Below are 22,485 nucleotides of genomic sequence, written 5' to 3' on the forward strand. Positions count from 1 at the left end.
AAATGAGAGAGCTGTGGAAACGGATGCAGTGCAGGGGGAGATGGCACTCAGGAAAGGGGGCAAGAATTCAGAGGAAGCAGCCGTGGGTGACATGGAAAAACCTAAGCCCTCCAAGAGTCTGTCAAAAAACTGGAGACAGCACTGGGTACTCAGCATTTATGGGGTAAGATGGGAGTCACTTTATCTTAAATCTTAAATAAAAGATGGCCCCCAACAAGTTAAAAATATGTAGACATCCAAGAGACTGGGATAGGGGTAAAAACGAGTATTTAAAAATTAATATTAGAAATATGAAAAGGAAATAAAATATTGATAAAATGCTAAGATTAATCCTTTCTTGGGTTCTTGGGGAAATGCACAGCAATTTGCAAACATACCATGGGAGAATATGCTCACATTCATTCTTTCAAGGAAAGAAGACTGTTAGATATAAGGAAAAAATAAAAAGTATACATCAAAACCAAAATTATCCTATACTTACCAACTGAACATCAGGATTAACATGTTTCTGTACAGCGCTAAAGAATGCAGCTGGATCTTCTTGTGCTTTTATGCTACATGAAAAGATTCGTTTGGAGAACACGTAATTCCCTTTTCAGAAGCACATAACATGCACAGTCAAAACTACTCCAAACAGAATTTTATAATCCCACTACAAGATACACCAGAAATATGTGATAATCATTTTTATTAGCCTAAAAATAGTTTGGTGGAAAATGCAATTTCCTCAATTATATTTAACCCCTACAATTAATAATTCTGTTTTTCCAAAATGAGGTTGAAAGTGAACTTTTGACATCACAAGTCTCAATACCAAGCATCTGAAGCTGGTTTGAGTTGAACTGGGATTAAGATTTCTCTAACACTGGGGTGCGTGGGTAGCTCAGTCAGTTAAGTGTCTGACTCTTGGTTTAGGCTCAGGTCATGATCGCAAGGTTCATGAGTTCAAGCCCCAAGTTGGGCTACACGCTGACAGCGCGGAACCTGCTTGGGATTCTCTCTCCCTCTCTCTCTGCCACCCCCCTCTAAATAAATAAACTTAAAAAAAAATTTCTTTAATACAAAATCCCCATGAGAACTTTAAAATAAAAGTCTCAAAAATCATCAGATTAATGAGACCAAGATATTCAGCTAATCAAAATGATTCAGATTGAAAGATTTTTCTTTCAGTGACAGCTTGCTTGGAGCCTGGAATATTTAGCCTGCCTCAACCAATTAGTCAGCAAGTACTTAATTGTTCTGTGTTTACCTTAGGGGCCAGACGCTACAGAAATAATTCCCACACAGGCGACTTCACAGCTTTGGTTTATGTAGAATCCGCTTCTGATATGTATAAACAATTGGAGTGTCCTAATGCCCAGTGGCCTTTTCAGACTTGCCCAGCAGGTGGCGGGACGGCTGTTTCCTGATCACTGATTCTAACTGAGCTACAGGAATGGCCTGCAGCTCTGTAAAAATAACTAAATGTTTCCGACTTTTCCAGTTCGATCTCTTGCATGCAGACTCTGTGACTACCCTACTGTCCATTCTTTCTAAACTCATCAGGCAAATGTTTCAGATGGGAGAAAGCATGCATATAAAAAATCTAACAGGTAAATGGATACTTCATGGGAAAGAAAAAGGATGGAATAAAATACGGGCTTTCAGATAAAACAGGCCAAGAACAGAACGTGGCAAGGGCTTGTTCGTGGAATTCATGTAAGAAAGAAGACTGTGATGTCATCCCCGGGTCTGTGACTGTGGCTTCTTTCATTAATCTTTTCCTGCTTCATTAGCTCATGGGTTAAGAGAAATTAGAGCAGGTGAAACTCAAACCAGGTGATTTGTTAACAGATGTGATAAGACGAGAATTCTAAACTACAGTGTAAAGTGAGACTTGGTTGTAAAATGAGCATGGCTTTCAACAATGCTTGTACAGTTGATGTAATTAATTAGTAACCATGTGTTTAAAGAATAACTTCCCACCTTGCCAATTAGGACACTGCACCTCCACTATAACAACAACAAAATGAAGTATGCATTCTTCCTTATGAAGCATATAAAGCTCAATAAAATGAGGCAGGAGCAATTTAATTGCTTTTCTAAAGCAAAGAGTATCCAATTTTGAGTGTGATTGTGTATATGGGGATCCCTTACTAAACTGGAAGCAATTTATTTATCTTTGTCATCCCCAGCAACTGGCATAGTATCTAATAGCAGATACTCAATAAATGTTCAAAGGCTAACTGCCCTTGGTTTTATCAGAACACTATCTAAATAATCTTATACTATGGTTAACAGAATCAGGAAAGGTTATTTTAGATCTATTTTTACATTAAATTTTAAAGCGTAAAGTCTATCACATAAGTCAGGAAATGCAACTTTCATTTTTCAATACCCTGTTTGCCATTAAGGTTTATAAATAACTGATAGGAAAGAATTAGGGAGAAAAAGTTAACGGATTTATGCCCCAACCAGTACTGAAAAGATTTGGAGATAATGAGACTATTGCCTAAGAACTATGAAAACAGTTTTACAAAGACCAATATAAAATATATTTTAACTATAAAAACTTAATCACTGCAAAATCTATCTACTTAGAACTTTTTTTTTTTTGGTAATTTGTATTAGGAAACTTTACTGAGATAAAGCTTTTGTAGCTACATGAGCCATTATTTCTGATCTTCTAACCAAAGCCAATTAATATACCAAAAAAAGTTGGCATGATTTTCTGTGTATTCTCACATTTTGGGGTAGTCCACATTAAATCCCATGGAACTTCCAACTCTTCTCAAGCAGTGCAGAAAGTTCTCAGTCACATATTCAGCTCTGTTGCTACACAGAATCAACCATTTATTCAAAGACTGTGCACTTAAAATCTTGCAATTTCGCATATCCTTGGACCAATCAGCTGCAGACGCAGGTTGACACTGAGAAAAATAATGATCATGAAAGGGTTGAACTCATTTATTCGGAAAGCGATTGAATAAAGACAGCACGAAGATGGTTGTTCCAAGTTTGTCCTAGGAGAGCTATTTAGTACCACTTGCTATTCACAGACTGCACATCTGGACAGATTACACAGACTTCCTGGAAGTGGAGGCATCTGATCATCCCCCCATACCCCCTGCCGGGTCGGCCACTCCCCGGCTGCAGATCAGAAGGCAAGGCGCTTTACCTCACGGACTTCCGCTGTGTGCAAAGAAAGGTGTGTGGTTCAAGGATCTCTGGGCTCCCTTCCAGCTCTAGGATGGGTGCCCTTTAATGGGAATCCCTAAGCCAACGGGCTGTCTGATTCAGTCTCTTTAGGCATAATGCTACCTCAAATAGAAACGCTGACAAATGCTACTCCAGGTCACTACACTACAACTCACACATGCTACAGGGTAGCTAAGAGTGTATTTTATGCTAGAAGTAGCTATATCTAGGAGCAAAGATGAGGCCAGGGCACAGGCTCCTTTCTCACTCTTGGATGGTTCCCCAGGTGACTGGAAAACTCAGCTCCCGGCACTGAAGAGGGGAGACTTTAGACTGGTCACTAGCCTTCTGCTTATATCCATAGACCGGAAATGAATGGAAATGTCTTTGGTATAGTGAGCTAGGAAGAGCCAGTTAGAATTTAAAAGGACCACCCTGAATCAAATCCCTTGCTATTCAGTATTGCCTTGTAACAACATGGCTATTTCCTGAGAGCTTGTTAGAAATGCAGAGCTCTTGGGAGACCTGGGTGGCTCAGTCAGTTAAGCATCTGACTTAGGCTCAGGTCATGATCTCACAGTTCATGGGTTCAAGCCCCATGTCAGGCTCTGCGCTGACAGCTCAGAGCCTGGAGCCTGCTTCGGATTCTGTGTCTCCCCCTCTCTCTGCCCCTCCCATGCTCACGCTCTGTCTCTCTCTCTCAATAATAAATAAATGTTAAAAAAAAATTTTTTTTAAAGAATGGTATAATATAAAAAAAAAAGGAAAGAAAGAAATGCAGAGTCCTGGGTCCCATTCTGGACCCACTGCACCAGAATCTGCACTCATTCATCAGCATATGAATGTTTAAGAAGCATTATAATCCCCTTCTTTTACAGACTTCAAAGCTATGGCTGAGAGAGATTATGGAGCCAGCTGGTGTTAGTGACAGACTTAGATCAGTCTTCTTGATGTTGCAATCAGGGCACCTTCCACCAAGCAGTCTGAAATCCAACCACAGGCACCCTCATAATGCCTTGCCATTAGGTGGCATTAGGTGGCCAGGAAGAGACTCAGCCAGGTCCAGGAGGCGACCTTAAAGAATGAAGGGGAAAGGTTAGCTCTCCATCAGTGGTTTCATCTGGAGTCATGGTTCATTCTTTCCATTGCCACCAGTATGAGGAGAGCCACAGCACTCTCACCTACACCCTACCTGCTATGGGCTGGCAGAGACCGAGGACAAATGTCCAAGGTTCACTCTGAGGCCTGGGAGCCTCTCTTCTACTCAGTTCCTAGAACCCAATTTCAGAAAAGCAGAAATGGTCTGGAAGCCCATGACACAGTCAACTCTAGCCCAGTCACCACCACCACCAGCGGGCAGGTCTCCTATTTTAATGCCTCTTCTCCTATGGAGACCTGTTTCCACGCTAAAAAAAAAAAAAATGCAACAAAAAAGCTCCGAGAAATGTGATTTTACTTACAGAGATGATGAGATGGATCATTAAATATTTAAATCCTGTTTCATGTGTGGAACTGAAACTGAGCTTCTTTTTACTGACTTCTAGCCAAAATCCTTCTTTTTTTAAGTTTTTAAAAATTTTTCTTAATGTTTGGTTTTTTTTTGTTTTTTGGTTTTTTTTTTTTTTTTTTGAGTGAGAAAGAGACAGAGCATGAGCAGGGGAGGGGCAGACAGAGACGGAGGCACAGAATCTGAAGCAGGCTCCAGGCTCAGCAGAGAACCGGATGCAGGGCTTGAACCCACAAGCCATGGGATCATGACCTGAGCCGAAGTTAGACGTTTAACCCACTGAGCCACCCAGGTGCACCTGTAATTAGCTTTTAAAATGGGCAAAAACAGAGGGGAAAGTGCAAAGATAATTTACCATTTTTGCATAAAATGGGTTCATTTTTTCAACTGAGATGTGTTTCCTTGGGTTTCAGAGTGCCTCTTTCCCTAAACGCTACGGCTGGGGACGGACTCCCTGCGTTTCTTCACATTGATAGCAACCAAGCAGCATTTCACTTGGGGGGTGGGGGGGAAGAAACCTGGCATCAAGAAACATAGTCTATTGGAATTAACCTGCGCCAGCTCCAAAAAAGTTTTCGGGTACTATAGATTTTTTTTTCTTTTTCTTTTATGTAGTGACACAAAAGTACTGCAACAATTAATAATAGGTGGGAACATTTTAATTGCCATAGCTTGAAATACCATTTTCTAATGTGTTTTTAAGTGTGAAACCATACCACACTGACCTAAATCGTGTCCGGTGGGTGCTAAGCCTCAGAAGTACACTCAGATTGAAAACAGAGGGGACGTCAAGGTTCAGGACAAAGGGAAGGCACGGACATGGCCCTAGAGAAACTAAATGATTATTACAAGCCCACTAGTCACTCTGGCATATGATCAAACTTACACATACTCAAGCAAATACTTTTAAATGAAAATAAAATCACAGCACTTACTACGTGGTCTTGCATTAGTATTTTTTCCGAAGGCAAAACCCGCCCGGTCAGAGACACCTGGCATCCAAAATGCAGCCCCCAGGTCTCCAGCTCAAAACGAGCATCCTTGTTTCTGTTGATAGAGTTTTAAATCATTAAAGCGCTTATCTTCTAAGGAATTTTAATTATTAGAGACAGAATTATAACTTACTGAATTAGTCAAAGTCTAATTTTTTTTTTTTATTTTTTAGGATTCCTGACTTTCATTTCTACTCACCATTGTTTTCCCCTGCTCAAAAGAATTATGGGACAACTGAACCCATTTGGGACACGCAGGGATGGAGAAGGCTTCCAATGTGGCACACTGGTTAGGAAAACGGGCCTTTGAGCCAGACGGACCAGGGTTTAACTCCTAGTGCTGACACTTCCTATTATGTGACCTCGAGTAAGACTCAAATCTTCTAAAGTTATGGTTTCCTTATTGCCAAAATGTAGGCATAATAAAGTTAACTCCTTCAAACGGGTGATGTAATGATTAAACTGACAACACCTGGAAACTGTTACCACAGGACCGGGCACATGCTAATGTGCTCAATAAACGTGAGCTATTTTTCCTGATAATAAACTTGCTAACAAAGAGATATTATGGAGCTTCTGCTGGTGGAGATGTCTTCTGGGAATATGTGAATTAGTTGGCTTAGGAGTGAATGAATGATGACAAAGGAGGGAGCATGTGGACTTAGGCTTCAGAAGACTCATTGGATAGACATGGCAGCAGGAAGATCATGGGGGGAATATTAGTATTAGCGATATTAACCGCTTTATATTTGTATAGTACTTCAAGGTTATAACTTAGTAAACCTTAACCACAGCTGATGTATAACCTCATCGGATTATGACACACGGTCATCTCTATTAAGCTGTAAATTCCTTCAGGAGAGGTACCGTACTGACTTCACCTCCTGGCCTCCACGGTAGCCGGCACATGATAAGCCGGGCACTCACCGAAGACACTGATGAGACCCATGCATTGCCTAGTAAAGCCTCCCCTCTCTCCTTAAAGGAGCTCAAACCCCTTTACAGTGACTCCGTGCAACAGTTCATTATTTCCATCTGTTAATGCTATGTGCGGTCCAGTCACATTGAATACTTGGAATTAATTATTTTCCGGCAGATGCTATCTGCCCAAGATGAGATGGGTAGGGTGATCTCCAGTCAGGAAACTGGGTTGAAGTCAATGGGATTCCTGAAAGGTGGCAGGGAGAGGCGGCAGGAAGAGTAATCCAGAGCCCAGAATAAGGGGAGAGAACCAGGAAACTTCTCAAGTAGGCATAAGCCTGGGGGGGTACCCAGGATGAACGACATAAAACATAGCCACAAAATGGAAAACTATGAAATCACGAGCATGATATTAGAGATTCACATTTATCCTATGGAAATGTTCAAGAAAAAGTTACAAAAACAATGCACAGGGGCGCCTGGGTGGCTCAGTTGGTTGAGCGTCCGGCTCTGGCTCAGGTCATGATCTCGCAGTCTGTGAGTTCGAGCCCTGCGTCGGGCTCTGTGCTGACAGCTCAGAGCCTGCAGCCTGCTTTGAATTCTGTGTCCCCCTCTCTCTGCCCCTCCCCCACTCATGCTCTGTCTCTCTCTCTCTCAGAAATACACATTTAAAAAAAGTTTAAAAAAACACAATGCACAGTGCTATGCCATTTTCCTAAAATGAACATTATTACATGCGTTTAAAACTATTTGAAATGATATACACCAATCAGGATTCGTTCACGCATTAAACATTCACTGAGTACACACACACACGTTTCGGTCTACATAAATTTCCAAATTTGTCCTCTAAGTTTTGTATCTTTAAAGAAAAAAAAGGCCATTCTACAATGTTGTCCAGTAGAAATATAAAGCAACCCACATATGTAATTTTAAATTTTCTAAATAGCTGCATTACAAAAGTAAAAACTGTCAAATAAAATTATTTTTAAAATATATGCCGTTAACTCAGTAAGTTGAAAATGTGATCATTTCAAGATGTGGGCACTAGCCACATATGTCCTACAGTTACATGAGGCTATAGCAGGGGGCAGTGAAGTTTTACTAGGTCAGAAAGGAAAACAGGAGCAGCTGGGATCCCAAGAGACAGCCAACTGTCAGAAAGAGGACAGGAGTGCAGTCTGAGGGCCAGATGGGCTAACCCAAAGGGCACACAGCATTCCTAAGCTTAAAGAACACACAGTAGAAATCTTCTAATGGTCACTGTGCTGAGGCCACTATATTGAGACTGAACATTCTTGACCGTGAATATTGGGGGGCTGAGGTGGCGGGGGTTTTCTGTTTTTTAAATTGCAACATTTTTCTGCATTCAATTTTTTACCCAAACCTCCATGTTTTACAAAGAAGAAAGCAAGAGTCATCTTGTTGAAGCCAGGTGGTAGTTCTGTCAGCATGGACCCCAACCACCTCCCCGCCACCCCCCTGCAGGCTGTAGTCCTGAGCATCTGGGGTGAACCTCTGGTTCCGGCCAACGCAATTCAAAAGTGCCTTGCTCTGAGTCAGTAGGAAAGAGACATGTTCATCAAGGAATGAAACGTTTTGTAGACCATCCAATTCCATAAACTAGGCCTTAGGAAGGACACCCTCTGACCCCACAAAGCGGCCCAGTACCTCTGGATGTCGTCAGCAAGCCTGGCCAGGCGCTGCTGCCTTCCCAAAGGACTGAGGCGTGTTTCTTCAGCCACAGCCTTCATCAGCCGGAAGTCAGAGGTTGCCTGGCAGGTCAGCCCTATTAATGTAAATGAAAACAAAGTGGAAAATGAACACGCAATGTAACCCAGCCCAGCTCAGGCAGACTGTAAGCTTTCCACTTAAATGGACTCAGATCTAGCATCTGGATGCAAAAGAAACGCAAGCCACACATGTCATTTTAAATCTTCTAGCAGCCATACTGGAAAAAAGCCAAAAAGAACAGATGAAGTTACTTGAATAGTATATGTTACTCAACTCAATATATCCAAAATGTTATCATTTCAACATGCAATCACTACATAAAAACTAAGGAGCTCTTTTCTCTTTTTCATACTAAGTCTTAGAAATCCAGTCTGTATTCTACACTCACAGCATGTCTCCAGCTGGCCCTTCAGTCACATTTCCAGGGCTCACTAAACACATGTGGCCAGTGGCCACCATATGGGACTGTGCAGATCTAGAATACCACGAAGAAGGATCATCCCTTCCTTCAAATATTATATCCTTATTAATTTTTCTAATTGTGAAATAAATATATACATATCGTAACTGATTCCCAAAATGCAAAAGGCAGAAAGTCCTCCTTGCTTAGTCCTGCCCTATTAATCAAATGAACATGATCAAAAGTACTCGGGACAGTTACTCAGATTCTACTGTAGAGAATCATGCAAAAGGGAAACATGGATCACTAGAACTCATGCAAAAGGGAAACAAGGATCACTTTGGTACCATGCAAACAATGTACCTGAAGAGAATCAAAGTCATATTGCTTCCTATGCTAGGGAAGCTCAAAAATGTTAAAGACAAGCTTGGTTTTATATGATCCAGCAATTCCACTACTAGGTATTTACCCAAAGAAAATGAAAATGCTAATTTGAAAACATATATACATCCTACGTTTATTGAAGCATTCTTTGTAATAACCAAGACATGGAAGCAACCCAGTGTCCATCAATAGAAGAATGGATAAAGAAGATCTGGTGTGTGTATATGTGTATGTGTGTATATACAGACATACACACACATACACATACATACACAACGGAACATTTTTCAGCCATAAAAAAGAATGAAACATTGCCATTTGCAACAACACAGATGGATCTAGAGGATATAATGCTAAGTCAAATAAGTCAGACTGGGAAAGACAAATACCATATGACTTCACTCATACATAGAATTTAAGAAAGAAACAAAAAACGAACAAAGAAAAAAAAAGAAACAAACAAAAGGAAAGACACCTAAATATAAAGAACAAACTGGTGGTTGCAAGAGGGGAGGTGGGTGAGGGGATAAGTGAAAGAGATGAAGGGGAGGAAGGGTACACTTATCCAAATGAGCACCAGGTGATGTACAGAATTGTTGAATCGCTATATTGTACACCTGAAACTAATGTAACACTGTATGTTAATTATACTAGAATTAAAAAGACAAATACAAAATTTTTTTTAAATACTCAGGCACAGGTAACAGTTAATGCAAAGGCCCTGAGGTAACAGTATACATGGTGTTACCATTTGTAAACTATTCCTGTATTAGAAGAGTTTAACCTTGAGAGCTTATTTCTTATTAATTACTAGCACCTCTAGAGTCTCTCACAAATAAAGTTAACTCACACTGGTTTTTTGGCTACTCCCTTTTAGCTCTCTAACTGGATAACATCATAGTAAAGGTTTCTACTTCTAAGCTTAACTGACTCCCTAGAATCCCTTTCTTATTCTGGGGTGAGAGGTACCATAAGAAAGAAATTAAGATCTGAAATCAGACAGGTAAAAGTTTAAATCCTAATCCTGCCTATTAAAAGGCATGGGACTTAAAGCAATCTGCAAGGCTTGGTTCCCTCACTTATAAAATGGAGATAATTATAATTATACTTAAATCACACAGAAGTCAAATAGAACAGTGTGCATCAAAATAATAATAATAATAATAATAATAATAATAATAATTGGAGCAGCAAGAAACTTTGGTAGGTGAAGGACAGGCCTACGACCTTCAGGGTGCTGACGGTTTTCTAAGTGTACACTCACCCCAAACTCATTCAATGGTATAAGTTAAATATGCACAGCTTTTGACATGTCAATCACTACCTCAATGAAGTGGTTCAAGATACATACATAAAAGACTGAATAGCACACGTAAAAAAAAAGAGAAGCTTGGTTTTCAGAAAATATCTGGTGGCCTCTTTTATGTCAAAGTAACAAACAGAACGCATGAGATTAAAAAAGCATATAACCCTTATTGTGCCAAGCAATTTCCAAAGGGCACTCTACCCTCCCACTTTCCTCTATAAAACACACCACTTAGCGGGCCCACCGTCCATGGGTTAAATGAATGCTCTGGCACTGCACTAGCTGCCCACTGCCTGGATCCTTGAGCCTTGATATGCTTTGAACATATGCCTTGAGCCTTGGATCAAGAGCCTGACTGATAGAGTATAAAGCATAAACGTTACCTGTTAGAAAGCAGAGCTCGGGTATCAGGTGGGCCACCCGAGGCTCAGTGTTGTCATTTCTCTTGGTTTTCAGCAGACTAACAAGCACTGGCTGGTTTAGGTCAGATAAAGTAATATCATATTGCTATAGAATGCAAGATTAATGAGGGAAAAATTAATATGGAAACACTGTAAAATAAGCATCGTTGCTTATAAGCCACAAGGTAATCCTAAAGTGAATAGATAAATCTTTCCAATAAAGAAAAAAAATCCCTAGGAATCCCTATGGTTACCCACTCATTTCTACTTCCCTCCTAGGACTCGTCTTTTACTTCTCAGAGTCAGTGTTATGATTTTAATGATTATCTTTTACAACGCGATGCCCAGGCATTTTGTAGATTAAAACAGAAAAGAAGGTATTTCCTTGCCTCATCCAGAGTCAGAACAGCCTCCAGCTGGCTGTGTACACAGTTCAGTGGCCCCAGTGGAGGGGACTCAGTGCCAGCCTTTCCACTATTGATGACTGAGGCCTGCAACTCCATGTGTAACTAACTGGCTCTGAGCATCTATAGTCATTCTGAAAATATCCACACACAAACTGGGGGTGTGGGTTATATTGAATGAACCTCAGATTTCCCAAAAAAGCATGACTGTCTCCTTAATTTCCAGGACAGCCTGATGTTATAGGGAAGCAGCTTTGAAGTCTGGCAAATGTGAACCTGCTCCTTGGCTCTTCTGTTTAATTGGACTGTGACACTGGGGAAGTTACTTACCTTTCCTCATCTATGAAATGAGGTAAACAGTAGCTCAGAGGCATCTGACATAAACCACTAGCATGGTGTCTGGTTTCTAATGAGTCCTTGGCAACTGTTCACTCCTATCCCACCCCCTTTCCCTTCCTAACCTTGAGTTTCAACATTCTCACCTTGCCAAAAGTTCATTTACCTTCCAACAGCAGAGGTTCCAATTACCACTCATTTCCGGTGTAATTTACTCAACACTAATGACAGAACAACTGGAATTATAATCTACAAAATGCCTGGGCACTATGTGATGCCGACATCAATAATCATAATTAAGGAGGCAAGAAGTGAGAGTTTCTCTATTCAGTAAGGACTCCTAGTCATTAAAATAAAACAATTCAGGAAATTGCAGTTTGAAGTGCTGATTGCAACAAATGCTATAGCTAAAAAGCTTGGCGAAGTCTTCGTAGAAGGAGAGTTTGGTAGGTGACTTTGTCAGTACAGTAAACATCTCACGCTTACTACGTTCCAGGGACCACAGTGGACACAGAGATGGAAGAGGCACAATCCCTGATACAACTACACCCTCTACAAACAAGGTATGAGAAGTACAAGGATGACATGCTAAGCACCTCTACTTTTCCTCACTTAATCTTAACAACAAACCTATGAGACAGATAACTAGTTCATCCCCTCCACAGACGAGGAAATATCATGAGAAGTGAAACAACCCTCCCAAGGTCCCAGAACTGGGAATCAGCACAGCCAGGATTTATCCTGTAAGACTTGGGAACTTCTGCTTATTACACCATTCAGTACTGGGTCCCTGGGCAGAAAGGTGGTGGTAGGAAGACAATACATGGATGGTAAATCAGGGAAGGCTTCACGAAGGAAGCAGAGCCCAAAGGAGCACCTTGAAGAAAATACGGGAGTATAAAGATTCGCCGGGGCATGTTCCAGGAAGAGGGTATTGCATTTACCTGGCACGTGGCCAAGAATTGTCTCCCCTAAACTGTGTCATAAGGTAATCTTTACTTTCTCCCTTGCCCAGTTTTCTTAGCATTTGAAAATATTTTTCATGATAAAATAAAATGGAGAAATATAAAAGTCAAAATCAAGATGTCCACTTTGAGAGTTGACTACATTGTAATTTAATGTTCCTTTTCCTGGGACAGAGAGGAAGACATTCTAGAATTGGCACAATTTCCTTCTTTTTCTCCCTAATTACAACATACATGCAGTGAACCGCAACTCATTACAAAGAAAGTGAGTGGGATTTTACCATGATTCTCTTTTCAGAATGTCACAGGTCCTAAAAATACCTCTGTTCAAGGAAGAACAAATTTAATCATGCAGGAAAGAAACCCAAATATTCAACAAACTTGGTGGTTAATAAACAAACACTTATGGAGCGCATCATGCACAAGATGCTCTGCTAGGCACTATTCATCACGGGTTAGCCAAATGCCATCCCTGTTCTACAAGGAAGACATTCTAGAAGCAACATGATGCGTGATACAAGTGCTCAGAGAAGAGAATCACTAGCTCTTCTGTGAATGTGACAGGAAGCAAGGTCAGAGAGGACTCTGCAAATGCGGTGACACGTGACTTGCAAGTTAAGGGTTTAGCTGGTGGTGAAGGGGAAAGGTGTGGTGTGGATTTATGCCAGTGTCTAGTGGACATGAGCAAAGGCTGAGAAGCATTTAGTGACAGCGAGTGGATGGGGTGACAGCAGGATGGGGTGACTGGTGGCAATGCGGTGACAGATGAGGCTGAAAGGTGAGATGGAACCAAAGTGTGTGATGCCAGAGATGAAGAAAGGGGAGGCTGGGAAAAGAGGGGCCGGGTCTCCAGCATTTATCCAGTGTTCACCATGTGCAGGTACTGGGCTAAAAGCTCTGTAGGCATGGCTACCTCATTCTATGCTTGCGCTACAGGCCCCACGAAGGCAGATCAATGATTCCCCTTCACAGATGACCCTCCAGGTTTAGTGATTTGCTCAAGGTCACACAGCCAGTGCCAGGAGTACCTTATTCTATAGCCTATCCTCTTAACCACCTTTCTGGGTAGCATTTCAGGAAGATGTGTTTGGTGGCAGTGAGGATAACAGGGCACAGCGAAGACAAAGCTGGGGCAATGGCACCATAAGGGGGTGACCCAAATCTTCCAGGTGGGGATCCATGAGTCGTCTTGCATTCATGCAGCGGTTATAGGGCTGGGGAAGGGAGATGGGGTCCTGGGAGAATCCACAGATAAAGAAGGCAGGACCGATGTTGGTGACAACTGAATGAGCAGGTGAGGGTAAAGAAGAGGACAGAAGCAAGAGGTTGAATTACCAAGGAGAAACGGGAGTGTGAAAGACAACGAATTCAGAATGAATGATGTTAGTCTGAAATGCCTGCAGGACATTCATGAAAATATGGTCTGAAAATGGAAATGAGTATAATTCACGAATAAGGGCAAAAATACTGTATTTGAGAGGTCTGGAGATATGAAGAGGAGATCCTGTATGAGGGAACCATGGTGAATAATCGCATTTAACACCTGAAGGGAAAGGAAGGGGAAAGCATCAAAGGAGGCTGAAACTCAACAACAAAATCTGGGGGGGAGCCATCAGGGCTGTGCCCAGGAGCCAATGAGGAGAGCCACTCAGTCGGGTGGGAGTGGTCACTGGTGTCACGTGCCACAAAAAGCCCCTTACAATAAGTTCAGTTGCTGAATTTGACTTTAAAGGGAGCTATTTCCATAGCAGCAGACTGGATGCCAGACTACGGAGGTTTCAGGGAGGAAGAACAGAAGAGGTGCTTGGAGCCAGTGAAGATGACCTTCCAAAGAAATCAGCTAAGGAAAAAAAAATTATACATATATATTCTTGAACATTTGGAAAGGAAGAGTTTTTGCTATGTGTTTGTTTTCTGAAATATCTGTGAGATTCTGGAGACTGAAATACGATTGTACATGAAAGAGAAGGAGCCTCTGTAAGGAAGTCAGAGGGGAAGGTGGGGGTAGAGGTAACAGTGATGGTGATAATGTGAATCACGCTCCTGGAGGCAGCGGGAGATTCCATCAACAAATGTTTGAGTATCTGCAAGGCAAGGCACCGCGTTCCCCTGGGTATCCAGAAATAAAGAGCCCAAAGTTCAGGAGGGAAGTCAGAGCCTTCACATCCTGCCCATGATAATGTGATGGGGCTAAATGCAGGAAGGGGCCCCTGGGGAGAGTGCCATGGGGCTTGCCTGAGAGTTGACGGCTGAGCTGAGTATTGAAGGGTGTCGATGACTGAATGGCTGGCTGTGAAGGCGTGTCCAGGAAGAGGAAGTAACATGCATGAGGATGCAAGGGGGTGGGGGGTGGGTAGGAGTAACTGACTAAAGGAACCACAAACATAAGCACAGCAGAACAAAGGAAACGAAAGTGGTAACAGATGAGGCTCCAGTGGCAGGAAGTGGCCAGATCATAAAGGGGCTTTGCCCAGGAGCTTAGGACTGGCTTCTAAGGTACTACAAAGTCATGGAAATACTTTAAGCAAGGAAATGACATTATCAGATACGCTTTTAAGGGAAATTACTCAGACTACAGGAAGAAGGACAACAGGAGACAGGATCAGGTCTGAGGCAAGCCAGGGAAGGCAGGCTTGGAGGGGAAGAGACAAGTCGAAGAATTATGTCAGAAGCTGTCTCAGCCTGACAATTTGGGGGACTTGTTAGCTCTGGAAAGGAACAGAGAGACTTCTCTAAACTAAGAGGAAGAGAGACGAGAATAAAGTACAAAAGTCCAACCTGCTTATAGTAATCCACATAGGTGATCTCAGTGCCATCCTGCTTCTGAAAGGTGTGCGTGGGCTTCACCGACCAGTCAATGTCATCGATGCGGTAGGTTTTGTTATTGTATCTGGGAAATGCAAGAAATCTTCACAAATGTTTCCAAATCATACAAGCGGCTATTTCACTACAGCTTTAATTCAAAGTATTAGACTCCAGAATTTCAGAAATTACAATAGTAATACAAGAATAGTCTTTTTTTTTTTTTTTTTTTTTTTTTTTTTATGATTGGCTCTTATCTGAGAAGAGCATTCATTAACTCTTCAGGATACAGGAAGACCTCCATTCTCCAACAAAACTGGTAAGGAAGTCATTAGACCATAATCTTTGTCAATGAGAGACACTCTAACTTCAGATAAATTATTCCTGTATGTCAAAGGGTGAAGCATTGCTCAAAGCTTTCCCATTTTCAAAGCTTTCCCATCAGCTTCTGGTATCACTCAGAGTTTTTGAGCTCCCAGATAGTTCTTCTGCTAAAAAGCACCTGAAGAAGGTTGATCAACCATGCCAGCTGGGTATCCCACGTGATCTCCCATCGAGGGCTGGCCCTCAGCCAAACTGCAAAGCAGGCTGGCTAAGATCATTCTAAAGTCTATTTCCCCCTGCAGCAAGCACTGTGTGGCCTGGAATATTCTTGCATGCTGCCCCAGCCTCAAGACAGGAACCTCCTTGTCAGCGCTGTCTCCTAGGCTCTTGGTTCTTTGCAAGGTTACTCTTTGCAAGGTACTTTGCAAGCTTATAGTGTGATAAGCTAATTCTTGGCAATCATGACAAGAGGATCAAGGGGTGGCCTTCTCTCCTCAGGTGGTATGGAAGACAACCAGGCCTATGGCCCTGCTATATAACCCAGAAAAAACAACTTGAAGTGTAAATTCCAAGCCAGATTAGAAAGAGGATTAACACGTCCTCTAGAAGAACTGTCTGTGGACTGAAGAAGGACATGGTAAGCTTTGTGGTTGGTACTCAGGAAGCAACCTAATCCATCCGTGTTTAACTCAGTTCAATGTGCATGCAGGGAAAATTATATGCAGATAAACCTCGGGATTTGAAAGATCTTGGTCTTAAAGCCCCTCTAATCTTACAGAGAAGAAGAGACATGGACCTGATGTTCTCTCCTGTGATGGAATAAAATGAAATAAAAGGGTTATGAGCAATGTGCTACAGGAACAGCACAGGGGAGGTAACTGAGTACTTCCAGCTGAGTGGACAGGTGATGGCTTCAGAAAAGCAGTGAGGTATGAGCAGGACTTTGTGGAAATAGAACTTTAAAAAGGCAGAATTAAGGGTGGAAAATCCAGGCAAGGGCACTGAAGCAGCAAAGTGCAGACTCTTGGGAGTGGGGAGAGGGGTGCAGCAAGAGATGCTGTAGGGCCGTGTGAGGAGTGGACGGTCCCTGAAGGCCACTCCAGGAAGTCTGAACTCTAGTCAACTGAGAATGGCCAGGTCTAAACAGGCCAGTAAACTGATCAGATCTGTGCTCAGGACAATGCCCTGTGGCTATTCCTGTTCCCAAACAGCATAAAGAATTCATTCCCTCGGGGCGCCTGGGTGGCTCAGTCAGTTAAGTGTCCGACTTAGGCTGAGGTCAAGATCTCACAGTTGGGTACAGTGTTCGGTTAATTATCCATGGTTCGTGGGTTCAAGCCAAGCCTCGTGATGGGCTCTTGTGCTGACAGCTCAGACCCCGGAGCCTGCTTTGGATTCTGTGTCTCCCTCTCTCTCTGCCCCTCCCCACTGCTCACACTTTGTCCCTCTCTCTCTCTCTCTCTCTCAAAAAATAAACATTAAAAAAATTAAAAAAAAAAAAAAAGAATTCATTCCCTCAGGAAGTTTTCTTAAATGCAGGCTCTTACCTTGTAAGGACAATGAGACCCAGCAGCCGTTTTTCACACGTCTGGGTAAAGCAGGACATAGTAGTTTCCTGGCGGAGATCAGTCATGAATTCCAGAACAGTCTCATTCCGGAGTATTTTATAACTCACATCAGCAGTAAATAGGAGCCTGTTCTCAAACCGTGACACAGAAATAGCAAACCCAGGCCAAAGGGACAACCTTCAAATAGATAGATAAATTTGAAATGCCCTATCATAAAACAATAAACATTTTTAGTGATGATTTGATTTTACATTCCAATTTTCCTGATTTTATAGAATACTCTTTCTTCAGTCTGATTTCTTCCAGTTGCTGACTAGAATCTTTAGTTATTTCTAGCTGGGGACTGTCTTTAAGCATATATTTGTGATAAATGCATCCCAGAGAACAGCATCCCCCCTCCTTGGCACTACCGACATTTGGGACTGGATCATTCTGTGTCAGGAGCCGTCTGGTGCCCCGCAGGATGTTTGGCAATATCCCCTGACCGCTACCCACCAGAAGGCAGGCATAGCCTCCACACCGTGACGACCGAAAATACTTCCGGACGTTGCCAAATGACCCCTGGGGGACAAACCTGCCCTTGGTTGGGAGCCACAGCTGTAGGATTACTACATTTATGGAGTTGTGCGTCCCAGAGCAAAAACTTCAAGGTTCAGAAAAGCACGCAGACTCAACGGTGAAGACAGTGTACAGATTTCACGAGAGCAAGAAATAATCTAAATGACATCACATGCAAACACACAAAGGGACACCACAGCAGAGGCTACAACTCCTTTCTACATTCATGGATATCATGGATTGAAGTCTTAAAAAAGAAAAATTTATGGAAAAGACATGAAAGAACAGGCAAATATGTTTTTTTTAATTGTTTCAGTTTACTTTGCGGACTTGATTCACAGCCAGCCTTTAGGACAAGCATGTGCGCTGGGCACCCACTCCAGCCCAGCACAACACTGGACCTACAAGAATTTCTAATCCAGGTTGGGAGATAAGTGAGAGCACCAACAGGGTGCTTTCCACGGACTACTCTGACACACTGAACTAACATATGGAAACCCCGCCATGTTCTCCCTACCTGCCAGCAGGCTAAACACTGTGCCCCTCGTTTTCTTTTATGCACTCCTTCCTTTGTTTACCCATCTGTCTTTGGGTTACCCACTGCCTCTCTGTCTTTAGCTTGACCACATATTTGGGAGAGCTGACAACCCGTTGCAGACATAGCCGACCACCTTCCCGAAAGCAACCACTCCCCAGTTCAGAGTGAAAAGTCTTCCCCGTTTAGTTGACTGTTTCGTCTGACCTCTGCTGACCCAACATCAACCAAACTTCCTGTCAGCAAGAAAGCAGAGTATCAATATGTGGTATAACATAATATAGCTTATTCTGCTTTCATTACTACTTGTCATGCACAAAAAACTCAGTTTCTGAATTCCTTCCACGACTTATGATAATGATCTAGCACACTAATATAAGAAAACAGGCTGCTAGCTTCACACTGACATTCACCATTCTATAAAAAAAACCTTGAAAATTAAAAAAATCCATTACTTTTCATAATACACAGTCTCTCAGAGGAGGCATAATGGCATAACATCGCATAATATTGCATCGTAAATTATGTTCTTCACGTTACCACAATTTCAGAGTAACAGAAAATATAAATAAACCTACTTGTGTTGGGGAATTTCCACTGGTTCAGAAGGCTTATAGAAGTTCCGTCCTATTTGGTACATGGCCAACTTTTTTAAGATCCTGCAAGTATATATATTTTTAAATATTTGGTAAACATCAGTTAATAACGGTATAATTCTAAGTTTGTACCCATGCTGAACATCCCGATAAGAGTATGTAGAAAGTATAGAACTCTCATTCTTCTAGCGCTGGAAGGTTTGGATGCTAAATATAAGCACGCGTGTGTATATGAGAACTATCACTTCCTCATATTTGAGAATGGTATCACTGAAATTGCTTTTGTCCTCCGCGCTTAACTGCAATGATAAATACGTGGTCACCAATAGGACTGTGGTTGTCACATACTGGTTAGCATGGATGGAGCGAGGCAAGCCATGTTTGAAGGCTCTTCTGATGTCTTCTCTGATTTGAGGTGGGGAAGCGGCTTCTCGTGAGGCTACTCAAGCTCCCCACATGGCATGGCTGCCTCTTCTGCAACTAACATCCTGGTCACCTGTGGAGCTGGACACATCACTGATCTGAAGCTGCCCACCGCATGACGGAAGTATAAACATTTCAGGTCAGAAAACATGGGTTATAACTCCATGATTTTGGCTACCATATGACACTGAGCCTCAGCCTGCTTATCTGACCATACTGAACATATGACCTAAGGCTGCTCAGCAAGATGTCTGATTAGAATTAGGAAATAATACATCTGGGGGTGGGGGTGGATTCCTTTATGTGCCCAACCCAACAACCAAACTCCTCCGTCCTCCTCCTGTCCAGAAGCCATTATTGAGCAAAGGGCTGGCGTCAAAGGTTTCTGGACATATCATCTTGCTGGTCCACACCAGCAGTGTGGAAAACTGTGGTTCACAAGCCTTTGTGTTGCCGTGTGTCATCTAGAAAGTGTACTCAAAATATGGATTTTTCAGGCCCCATTCTTGATGTTCTGTTTACTAGGTCCAGGGAGGGTCGAGGAAATCTGCATTTTATGGAGTTTCACCCCCCATCCCAGATAACACTGAAGCAAGTAACCCTTGCATCAATTTCAAGGACACTGAGTGGTGTAATCACACCCTTCCTTCTGCCGCAGGGGTTCATGGGGGGAAGGGCAGGGGGCTGAGGGTGGGGCGAGAGCAGAAAGCAGCTGGTAACAAGTAACAGAGAATATTTAAGCCTGGGGTGGAGGGTGAGAGAGGGTAAGGAAAAGGCAACCCTCCCCCACCCACAGCTGCTATCTCTGAGACATCACAACCCTTAAGCTCTTTGTCCCCACTCAAGGAGCACTGGATGACAAGATGGGAGCCAGTGAGAGGCTGTGAGGGACTGCGGGCATAGTACTGCACGCGTACGTGAAAGTCCATGGGGAAGTGCCCCGCGGACGACACTGCTGCTCACAGGTGGCCCGCGAGATGGCTGCCAGCCGTCACACCCTGGCTCCGTGATGAAAGGTGTCTCTAGCCTCAATTAAATGAACTCACTTTTTGAAGATGATATTGAAGACCTGGATGCACACGGAGGAACTTGCCGGCAGCTCCCTTGTCAGAGTGATAGTCATCTTTACAGTCCCGCCTCTGTGAGTTTCACTTGACAACTCCGTGACCTGGGAAAAGACGCACTTAATAGGCACTCCAGATTGTCCCCGGGTGTGAAAAATTAGATACGATACAGCCATCACAATTTAACATGCATTAACAAAACAAAACTGCAGGTGTTAGTAATGTAATAATCTAATCACATTACACTTGGAGGATTTTTCTATCTTGCTAATCCTAGAAAGGCAACACGTTTCTCTCCTCTTAATGGAAGATCTTAATGGAGAATCAAAATCAGGCTTAGGGTACAGAGACTTGATCCAAAGAGAAATCCAGAGCAAGGTTTCTTCATCTTATTTGGTGGGGGGAGCAGAGGCAACTTGGGGGGGGCGGTCACAAATCACTTCGAGAGTCTGATTAAAGTTGCAGGCATTGTCCCAAGAAAACTTTACATACCTGTATGCCACAATGATACACTTATTTTCAGGGTGTTCACAGACGCCCAGAAGCCTATATGTGGACCGTCCTGCCCATTCTGGGTTTGTGGATTCCAAAAGACAGTCTCTCAACTGTTTTTCATAAAACAGAAGAACAGAGAAGAATAGAGGAGGAAACATAAGGAGAGGAGATTTGCAAGAGTGGAAGTAAATGTGAGGAGAAAGGGGAGTAATCAGTAGACGTGAAAACAGATAGAGAATCTGATTTTATTACTTTTGGAAACATCTAGAGAAATTCGTATACTTCTCATTATTTGGAACAATCTTCTAACAAAAGAATGAATGCATGAAAATTTCTATACCAGCTCCCCAAGAAATGTAAAACTTTTTAGACCAGATAGGACTTGGTACAGAGTTTTCGAATAAAAGAATGATCAAATCAGTCAATAAAAATCAATGACCAAGGATCTTTCAGAAGGGTAAGGAATCAGAAGAGGTCAGCTCATTAACAGGTATTTATGTATTTTATCCCTACTTCCTATGGTTAAAGTGTAATTTCAATCACTTTCAGGTTCAACCAGAAATATAGGGCAGGAATGGTTTACTGTATGGAAACAAAGAGAAACAGGTCCTTTCACAGGGCATGAAATGATTTCTTCCTCAAATAAAATTGAGAGAAATCAGAAGGGGGTGGATGCAGGAAGAGCTCATCAACATCCAAGAGAAGTCTAGCAGGCATGATGCTCTCAAACTGCCGCAGGGACTTCAGGACAAAGGCTTCAGACAACACAGGACATTGGCTGAGGGGCTGGTGTGGGGGTGACAGCAGTGGTCCCCACTCAGACTTCCATCTGGGATCTGCATTCCTAACAGCCCTCTAAGCAAACTCATCAATGCTGCCTATACCCTCCCTACCAAATGCCAACTCCTTGGCTCCTGTGTCTGTTAACGTCCATCCCCACACATCCAGTGCCGGGGCTGCTGGTGCCAGAGTGGGCTTTCATTTGTCAACCCACCAGCTAATCGGCTGGCAAGTCTTAGCACTTCTACACTGACAACACCTTTATCTAGTTTAGCTGTTCCAGTTATTTACCACAGGGCTTAAGAGCACATGACTGGGAATTGAACAAACCTTGGTCCTCGGCCTCTTACAGCCTGTGATATACAGCAAGCTACTATGGTTCCTTAAGACCTTTTCCCATCTCTAAAATGGGAGGAAGTCTCACCGAAGTCACAGGTTGTGAAAATCACATGAGATAATTCACTGATCTCATCCTTATCCTTATCCATGCACTCAGGAAGGTTAAATAAATGGCAGCACTTTGTACCTTTCTTCAAGCCCCTCTGACACCCTGCCCACAGTTTTCCAGGGGCACTTTATCAATCTTCCCCCTTTCTCCTGCCAACCATTCAATGGGATATGATGAGAGCAACTGCAATGTAACACAGCTCTCATGGAAACCCTCTCTCAAAGGCTTCAGTGGTCCATGGAGGGCAGCCCCTATCCCTTACCAGGACATTTAAGATCCTCCCTACGTTAGAGGCACAACTTCCATTCCTTCCTGGCTAAACGTGAATGATCAGAAGTTTCTAAAACATGCCCCTCCCCTTCTAT

At 42.7% G+C, this 22,485-nt stretch overlaps 1 protein-coding gene across 1 annotated transcript in view; it reads right to left on the reverse strand.

Moving 5' to 3' along the window:
• Nucleotides 1–22,485, reverse strand: part of PIWIL4 (piwi like RNA-mediated gene silencing 4) — a 45,299-nt gene that overhangs the window by 13,701 nt on the left and 9,113 nt on the right. The window contains exons 7-15 of the mRNA XM_047072401.1: nt 20,380–20,501; nt 18,893–18,973; nt 17,201–17,398; nt 15,306–15,417; nt 10,805–10,928; nt 8,269–8,386; nt 5,620–5,731; nt 2,725–2,909; nt 482–554 (exon numbers count right to left, since the gene is read on the reverse strand). Coding sequence (XP_046928357.1) covers nt 482–554; nt 2,725–2,909; nt 5,620–5,731; nt 8,269–8,386; nt 10,805–10,928; nt 15,306–15,417; nt 17,201–17,398; nt 18,893–18,973; nt 20,380–20,501 — 1,125 coding nt within the window. The remainder of the gene's footprint in view (nt 1–481; nt 555–2,724; nt 2,910–5,619; nt 5,732–8,268; nt 8,387–10,804; nt 10,929–15,305; nt 15,418–17,200; nt 17,399–18,892; nt 18,974–20,379; nt 20,502–22,485) is intronic.

The sequence above is a fragment of the Lynx rufus genome, unplaced genomic scaffold (genome assembly GCF_022079265.1).
Source record: "Lynx rufus isolate CCGP_SWC_20201006 ecotype Redwood Valley unplaced genomic scaffold, mLynRuf1.p SCAF_9, whole genome shotgun sequence".
Lineage (NCBI taxonomy): Eukaryota > Metazoa > Chordata > Mammalia > Carnivora > Felidae > Lynx > Lynx rufus.